General features: G+C 51.8%; 1 protein-coding gene across 3 annotated transcripts in view; it reads left to right on the top strand.

Moving 5' to 3' along the window:
* The first annotated feature begins 298 nt into the window (after positions 1 to 298).
* Positions 299 to 9,049, top strand: part of LOC146300185 (G patch domain-containing protein 2-like) — a 21,963-nt gene continuing 13,212 nt past the window's right edge. For 2 of the 3 annotated variants that reach the window (XM_084681486.1, XM_084681488.1), the window contains exons 1-5: positions 299 to 359; positions 1,181 to 1,966; positions 6,704 to 6,765; positions 8,278 to 8,430; positions 8,532 to 8,611. In XM_084681486.1, the coding sequence (XP_084537612.1) occupies positions 1,188 to 1,966; positions 6,704 to 6,765; positions 8,278 to 8,430; positions 8,532 to 8,611 (1,074 nt within the window). In that variant the 5' untranslated portion in view covers positions 299 to 359; positions 1,181 to 1,187. The remainder of the gene's footprint in view (positions 360 to 1,180; positions 1,967 to 6,703; positions 6,766 to 8,277; positions 8,431 to 8,531; positions 8,612 to 9,049) is intronic. The other variant, XM_084681487.1, reaches the window with a different exon arrangement.

The raw sequence follows: 9,049 nt of genomic DNA on the forward strand, positions 1-9,049 counted from the left end.
AACACTCATTTGTATTGTTTTAAAACATGAACATAGTGTTACATGTAACTGACGATCAAAGTGTTTGTTTTACACATTATCAGAATAATTATTAGGGGTATAAGTCATCATAAATAAGTTTAGCTTATATGGTATTTATGACATATTATAATAATTAAAACATTATATAGTGGATACTATAGACAAAGTTTGTCATAGATGTCAACTTTTCTGTTCAGTATGATAGTAATCTAGTTTTTGTCGCCCTATCGTTCATAAAAACAGCTGGGCGGAAATTACTTCATTGGTGTGACAGCGGGGCGGAAGTACGTCTCTCGTGTTTACAGCTGTGAAAACAAAACAAGCCAAGACTGCGGTCGGTGAGTGTTGAGACAACAGCACTGTCGGATACCGTTACATAACACCTATGATATTATTATAGACACGTTTCATGTGGTCAACTGTGCATTTCTTTTGTGAAATGGTTTGACAACATGTTACGATGTTTATTGAAGGATGAATATAGGGTTTGTAAGACTATAGCGTCAGATTATTGTGAGACATATAAGACATATTGGATTCTATTCCATTTTATTATATTATATTGAATTATATTCTAACATACTACCGTAACCTATTGTATTTTAGCTGTCCTTTCTTCCGTTATTTCCCTAGTTTGTAACGGACCACACTTTGTCTTCACGCTGCTCGCTTTGTCATTATGTAATAGCGCACGTGAGGGCTCGAGATACTGCATGAGCATGCTACGAGATTATGCTGTTCATATGCGACAGAGCTATATCCGGCAGCAAATACAGTAGTGCTACAGCGTGAGAACGAAAAACTGCAATGACCAGCCAAGGGTCTGGCAGCCTTGTTTGCCTAGTAGAGCAGGCATAATGTGGGATTAGCATACTTCACTCATTCCAGTTCAGTAGGTGTGACATCACCTGAACACATTACTGTACATAAATTGTTTTTGGATAGCAAACAGTATGATGTACCAGTGACATCCACAATCAAACAAAGTTGTCAGGTCTTTCCCCTCTCCTCCATGCTGTGCCATTAACCAAACCTGCTTCATGTTCATCGCAGCAGTCTCATGTCAGTCTTTGTTTAGTTCTCGGTAGAGCGTCTCGGCAGAGCGTCTCAAGCAGAGCGTCTCGGCAGAGCGTCTCACCAGTGCTCCTCTGTCCCCCAGCAGCAGGATGGAGGAGCTGGTGCAGGATCTGGTGTCGTCCCTGGAGCAGAGCTCTGAGCAGACCCAACTGGCGGAGCTGTGGGAGGAGATGGTCCTCAGCCCGCTGCAGCAGCGCAGGCAGGTCCGCCGGCGCCGAGGCCGCAAGCGCCGCTGCGACTCCGCCCTCCACGCCGGGGAGCAGGGGCGCTGCCTGAGCCAGGCCTCAGAGTCCAGCCTGGACGAGGCAGCCAAGGACAGCCGCGACAATCCAGCCTCGCCCCCAGCCTCAGGTCCAGGCCTAGCCACAGCCCTAGCCTCAGGTCCAGCCTCAGCACGAGCCCCATCCCTAGCCCCAGCCTCAGCCCCAGCCTGTTCCTCCACCACCGCTGCTGACTACAGTGACTCAGATGACATGATGGTGCCCAGGCTGTGGTCCTCCTTCTCCAGCCCCGCCACGAGGACCAGGCCGCCCTCCTGGCCGGAGTCCGACTCTGTCACGGAGAACACGCCCTGCCTGCCGCTGAGGAGGAGGAGGAAGGTGAAGCGCATGACCTCCGACGTGACCGTCAGTCTGCAACAGAAGCTGAAAGTGTCCGGGCTGGAGGGAGAGCGAGGCGGGGGCCATCGCTCATCCAGGAAGCTGCGTCTGTCTCGTCTGAAGAAGGGGTCTAACGGCTGGGGGGGAGGGGAGAGGGAGGCCGGGGGCCCCGGGGGGGGCGGCCTCATGCTGGAGAAGTGCTGGAAGGATCGGATCGCAAGGGAGGCCAAGGAGCAGAGAGAAGCGTCCGATGAAACCATGTCTGAAGGGTAGGCCTGATGATTCCAAACTTCACTATGCATCGGTAGATTACCGCTTTTGAGAAATATCCTCATGGGCAGGCTAGTGAGTAAAAGAAAAGGGGCATGAAATGCATTTCACACATATAGGCTGATTATGCATGTGACAAGAGTAATTATTAATAAAGTATCTGTGGCTTTGCTTACAGTGAAAAAACTTCTATGCACACTTAGGATTATTATGTCCCTTTTACCCTTTGTGTGGGAAAGTTCCCAAGGCAGTTAAACCTATGATATAAAAGTCATGGGCATAACCACTATCTGACAGAGGCAATTAACCAAGGCGACATTTAAAATGATCTACAGTGCCTGCCTGCTTTAATCTAGTTGTCAATATTCAACTTGTCCCCATCTGAAACAGAAAACTGTATCAAAATGATGCCTCTCCATCTTTAAGTATTGGATTGACATGAATAATGAATGATAAGACCCATCTCTCCTCATCTTCTTCTCTCTCTGTGATCATCAGGGAGGGATCCCTGCCCCTCTAGCCTCCAGGCATCTCTCAGCTCATTATTTCCTTCTAAGAAATATTGTCACAAATAAATAAGTCGCTTGGTGTTGTATTGATTGGTTTTGAGATGAAGTTCTCTCTCTCGGTCTTGGTAATTAAAGCTTCAGCTGTTCCAGCTCCCAGAGTGCCCTGTTCTGCTGTGGGTTTTATTCAGCAACAGTAGATCTAGGATTAGCTGCCCATAAGTGACATTGTAACCAATCAATTACCACAGTGTCAATTAATTAGAGTAATGAGTGATAGTTCTAGCCAATGCAGGTGATGTTGTAAGCTACTGCGGGTTGTGTTGTCCAGTGCTGATTGGTCTGTCTCTGTGTGTGTCCAGTGCTGATTGGTCTGTCTCTGTGTATGTCCCTCCCCCCTCCTCTGGGAATCCCTCTTGATGATCCCATTATCTCCTGACCCATAAAAAAATAAATAAAAGTGAGAGACGTCTGTGGTAACCAATAATGGAGAGACAGAAGGCTTTACATCTTCTGGTTTAATTTGTGCTGACCTCCCTGGCCCCTCAATGGTACTTGTTTTCTTACCTTATAGAAAAATCAATAGCCGTTCTGACAGAAAACACCTCCGGAGAAGAAATGAATGGGAACACCGTGGCCCGCTGTCAATCATTTCTCACTTACACTACAGAGCGCTCCTGATTGCAGCTCTGCAGCCTGGCGCACTACTGAGCACTGAACAATCTGTGGGTTAAGTCGTGCCAGAGCTGAAGGGAATGGCAGAATGACAGTTGTGATGGGGAGGGGAAGGGGAAGGGGGTTGACAGTGCTACAGCGCCGCTATTTAGACACCAGGAAAAGCTGTGATCCGTGAGTTCCAGTTGAAACGCCTTTTGAAACCCTCTACATCTCCATTCTCTTCATGCGTTCCATTAACCTCCTGGTATCAGGAGTCTGATCTTCTAAACGCCCCTTCCCTCAAGGTCAATGCTCACGTGTGCACCAAGCAGAGCGCGTCTTCAGCCACCCAAGTGCACGGAGAGCAGATGTTGGCTGCTCCAGCTGGGCTCCACATCCTTGATTAGACCAGTGTAGCCCTGCTGGCTGGGAGGCCACCTGGCTCCCATCTGGCCCAGAGAAGAGGCCTCACCTGTGGGTGAAGGCAGTCAGGGACACGGCCTCTGGGGCTGAGGAGGGTGGGGATGCTGGTTCTTCTAAGACCAACCTTGCCACGCCAAAACCTGATCCGTCGTACAGGCTTCGGTCACGCCCAGCCCTGCCGCTTCGCAATTTGGATTTTTTTGAATAAAGTCAGCGAGGAGTTTTTGGGGAAGGCTGCGTTCCATTTGCCGAAGTTCATTTTCATAAATCTCCGAGACTAATCCAATTACCGTGGCAGAGGGAGGGTGGGATAACCTTATAATCATACGCCATGGAAGAGGGCATGGATTTGAGTAGGGGCGGCTTGTTTGAAGAGCCCACAGATCCATTGTTCTAAGTGCTTTGCCTCCCTCAGTCTCTGCCTCTTCTTTCTTCCTCATCTGGATCAGCCAGGCTCAGGGAGAGACTGCTGGCCTGTAATCTCTCAGTAAACTGGCCTGCGTCTCCCAGGAGCCTGGGATTATATCCTAATGATTAGCGGCCGTTTGGAGACTGTGTTTTTGCTTCACCTCTCCAGCTTGTATGCAGACAATGGGACCATGCGGGGAACCGCTTAGTTCAACCCAAAACGAGAGGAATGCTGTTCTCGTTTCTTGGGGCACGTTTCGTTTGTCCTGAGTCAGTCTGGTGTCTGAGTTGTTGATTGGGGTTTTATTTATCAGTCTGATACCTTATGCAACTGACATTTTCATGATTACAAGAAAAGAAAATTGAATTGTTGTGCTCTGCTGTTGTCTGCTCATGATTAGCCTACGCAAACATGGGAACATTTCTTTTGGAAACACAAAGAAAGACCTAATGTTAAACTTTTCCTGACAAAGGTCATGGCGGATAAAAGAGAGAGAGAGAGAGATGTTTCTTCTGGTCCCAAGAAAAATGGCTACCTCAATAATTCATGGCATTAATTAGGTGATACTTAATGGAAACGGTTTCACATCGACTGTGGGCTGCTCTCAGCGACATCACATTACACCCTTAATAGGGATAAATACTTAATGTGTGGCTCTAATTAATTGTTTATACCTGTGATTCTTTTTCAAACTTTGCACAAAACCCCACATAGGAAGTTTCTGTGTTTGAAAAAGTGGAGGTTGCTGCTTTACTGCTAGAATCTGTCATGATGTATTTCTCGTCTTTCTTAATAAATAGTATTTGTCATCACTCTTTGTAATGCATACCCATGTAACATATACAAATCAAGTAAACACGCTGGAATGAAACCATGAGTGCTTATTGCAGAGGTTGCAGACATCCAGTTGGACTTGTGGCCAGCAGGCATGCCCTCTGCTGATGTTGAGCGCAGAGCTGAGCACTCCAGATGCTTTGCCTCCAGTCCAGAGGTGGGGAAGCAGCAGGGAGAGGCCTGGGGAGTCAGGGTCGGCAGGGCGAGGAAGCTGGGGCTGGAGAGGGGAGGAGGGGGCTGGGGGTGGAGAGGGGAGGAGGGGGCTGGGGGTGGAGAGGGGAGGAGGGGGCTGGGGGTGGAGAGGGGAGGAGGGGGCTGGGGCTGGAGAGGGGAGGAGGGGGCTGGGGGTGGAGGGGGGAGGAAGGGGCTGGGGGTGGAGAGGGGAGGAGGGGGCTGGGGGTGGAGAGGGGAGGAGGGGGCTGGGAGTGGAGGGGGGAGGAGGACGATTCAGGAGTGCTTGGCTGGCCAGACCAGACATCCTCCAGATTCCCTGGAGAGGTCTTCTCCCACTCACATCTGCTTCCTGGTGTGTGAGGGGAGATGGTGTAGGACCATCTGGCGGTGGAGAGGGGAGGCTGGGCCGCTGGTAGGAGCCTCACCGCGCCGGCACGTCTGCAGTACGGCAAAGACGCACAAACGCAAATATCTGACCCCGCCATGTGCTCACCAAGGTCAGTGCTGATCTCTGCAAAGCTAAACACACGACTGTCTGATCCAGCAGCTCTCCCTCTCCCTTGTGGACTGATGGCCCTGAAGGTCTCTCTATCCTGTGGACTGATGGCCCTAAAGGTCTCTCTCCCCTGTGGACTGATGGCCCTAAAGGTCTCTCTCCCCTGTGGACTGATGGCCCTAAAGGTCTCTCTCCCCTGTGGACTGATGGCCAGTTGCCAGGCTGTCTCAGAACGTTGTTTGTTTATATACCGTATCTGTGCAATTATTCACAGAGATGCAGAAAGGAGTGCTTTTTTGTTGCGTTCAACCCCTTTCAAGGTGCTGCACTTGGTCTTTGAGGAAGTCCCTTCCGTTCAGTTGTGATGATGTTTGTCTCTAAAAGCAGCAGAGCAGATGATTGTCCCCTGTTTTCCTCCCTGTGACCTTGCAGTGTGTCTGGAGCCCCCAGCCCTCAGTGGCTGAGATGTGACAGAGGCAGGGAAACCCAGGACAGGGTGGAGAAGCTGGGGGGTGGGGGGTCACTGGGGGCTGGGGTGAGGGGGGCCTGCCTGGGGGTGTGTGGAGGGGGGGGGAGGGAGGGAGGTAGAAGGCTGGGTAGGAACAGCAGCCTCCACAGATGCTGGCCAGTTGGTGTGTGGACTGGAGGCCTGCCTGCGCTGCCTCCCAGACCGAGGCCTGTCCGGGAGGAGGGGAAGGCAAAGGGACATGGCTCCCCTGTCATCCTCCACAACGCAGGCCACGCTAGATTGGAGCTGACAGCAGAGGATATTCAATTAAACTGTGCATGCCACTCAGTGGCTTCCATCAGAGTCCTTCTCTGTGCCTTTGTGTCGGCGACCAGAGGGTGGAGAGCTCTCTCTTTCTTTCTCTCTTTCTGTCTGTTGTGGTTTATGTTGACCTCTAATGCAGGGCTGATTCATTAAGGAGCAATTGAATGTTGTATGTGAAATGTTTGTATTTTTTGGAACTTGTTTTGCGATTCGCATTGTTCGGTTTTCAGATGCCCGACCTTGGTTGACCCCAAACACTCATGTTGATTTACAATGACAGACACTACTGTACTTTATCTTTTACAGAGCTGACTCAGATGGTGTGTGTGTTTGTGTGTGTGTGTAGATATATACACACATATATATAAATATACACAAATACACACATTATTATTAGAGCCTTGTAGAAACTGACATAAGACAGAAATGAAAATGTCCAATGTTTCTCTCTTGCTGGTTTTGCAGGGAGACCAGCAGTGTGACCAGCAGTGACCCCGGCCTGTTCACCAACGACGAGGGGAGACAAGGTACAGTCTCTACGTGTGTCATCGCACCGCACTGTTCACCCAGGTGACAATGCGTACAGGTGGAGGACAGGAGACAGACCCCCAGACAGTACCAAGTACCGGTCCTCTGAGGGTAACCGGGACAACGGAGTGAGGTTCTGATACACTGTGCTGGTTGCCGGGCACCCAGGCGGTTCTAATGAGACGTTGTCATGTGGTGTTAATGAGCTCTGAAGCCTCGACTGCTCTCATTAGCGGTGGTAGGCTGAGACGGCTCCTGATTTAACAGTTGTCACGACACCTGGGAGAGACATGGACCCTGCATGCACACTGCTGATTGACAGGTCTGGGGTGTAGGGGGGCTGGTCTGGTCTAGCCAGGTCTGGTCTGGTCTGGGGTCTAGGGGGGCTGGTCTGGTCTAGCCAGGTCTGGTCTGGTCTGGGGTCTAGGGGGGCTGGTCTGGTCTGGGGTCTAGGGGGGCTGGTCTGGTCTAGCCAGGTCTGGTCTGGTCTGGGGTCTAGGGGGGCTGGTCTGGTCTGGGGTGTAGGGGGGCTGGTCTGGTCTAGCCAGGTCTGGTCTGGTCTGGGGTCTAGGGGGGCTGGTCTGGTCTAGCCAGGTCTGGTCTGGTCTGGGGTGTAGGGGGGCTGGTCTGGTCTAGCCAGGTCTGGTCTGGTCTGGGGTCTAGGGGGGCTGGTCTGGTCTGGGGTCTAGGGGGGCTGGTCTGGTCTGGGGTCTAGGGGGGCTGGTCTGGTCTGGGGTCTAGGGGGGCTGGTCTGGTCTGGGGTCTAGGGGGGCTGGTCTGGTCTAGCCAGGTCTGGTCTGGTCTGGGGTCTAGGGGGGCTGGTCTGGTCTGGGGTCTAGGGGGGCTGGTCTGGTCTAGCCAGGTCTGGTCTGGTCTGGGGTCTAGGGGGGCTGGTCTGGTCTGGGGTCTAGGGGGGCTGGTCTGGTCTGGGGTCTAGGGGGGCTGGTCTGGTCTGGGGTCTAGGGGGGCTGGTCTGGTCTAGCCAGGTCTGGTCTGGTCTGGGGTCTAGGGGGGCTGGTCTGGTCTGGGGTCTAGGGGGGCTGGTCTGGTCTGGGGTCTAGGGGGGCTGGTCTGGTCTAGCCAGGTCTGGTCTGGTCTGGGGTCTAGGGGGGCTGGTCTGGTCTGGGGTCTAGGGGGGCTGGTCTGGTCTGGGGTCTAGGGGGGCTGGTCTGGTCTGGGGTCTAGGGGGGCTGGTCTGGTCTGGGGTCTAGGGGGGCTGGTCTGGTCTGGGGTCTAGGGGGGCTGGTCTGGTCTAGCCAGGTCTGGTCTGGTCTGGGGTCTAGGGGGGCTGGTCTGGTCTGGGGTCTAGGGGGGCTGGTCTGGTCTGGGGTCTAGCGGGGCTGGTCTGGTCTGGTCTAGCCAGGTCTGGTCTGGTCTGGTCTAGCTAGGTCTGGTCTGGTCTGGTCTAACTAGGTCTAAAATAACAAATGGTTCATGAATTTTACCAGCCGTCTTTGTCACTGATTGTTGATGCTGTTCCTGACAGTGCTGTGTCTCCTGGCTGTGTGCAGGGGACGATGAGCAGAGCGACTGGTTCTTCGAGGGGGAGTGTGGAGCGGGGATCTCCAGCATGCTGCCCAGCTGGGACTCAGATGCCCCCCAAGTCCTGGAGGATCGATGCCCCGCCCCCACCTTCCTGCAGCCTGCACACCTCTCCCAGAGAGGTGACTGGCTTCACTCAGCGTCTGTTTGATGACTTAGCAGCAGTGTCATAATGAGGGTGCGAGCTGAGGCCCTGGCTGACTGTGTTGTGTGGGTGTTGCAGGGTACCAGGCCCGTTTGAACAGGCCTCCTGGCGTCCCCGCACGCTGCATCAGGAAGGGCCGCAGGAGGCTGCCAAGCAAGGTGACAACATGCTGTGCTCACACCAAAAGCAAAGCTAATTATGTGCGCGAATAAAGTGAATTTTTGCTTTGCGTTTATTTGCGCGTATCGCTAGGAGCCAACCGTTTTGTTTTCGTCGTCAACCATGTCTGAAATGACTATTACACATCCTGCTAGTGTTAGCTTAGCTCTAGTAGCTACCAGCCACATTAGGCTAGCTAAATACTTGTCTTTGTCTTATATTAATGTGGAAAAACGATGAATGAGTTAATACTTAGCTAGTTTAAGTCATAATATACTATGATCATTTAAATACAGGATTGTCATATTTCTTAGTTGAAACAGTTGGATTGAACTATGTGAGGCTTCCACATCACCATTGCTGTCAGTTACAGTACTAATGGAAATGAGAGAACCCCGTTTCATCCTACATTGAAGTGAATATTTTACCTCCATTTT

This window comes from Hypomesus nipponensis, chromosome 3 (assembly GCF_054491055.1).
Source record: "Hypomesus nipponensis isolate SF chromosome 3, ASM5449105v1, whole genome shotgun sequence".
Lineage (NCBI taxonomy): Eukaryota > Metazoa > Chordata > Actinopteri > Osmeriformes > Osmeridae > Hypomesus > Hypomesus nipponensis.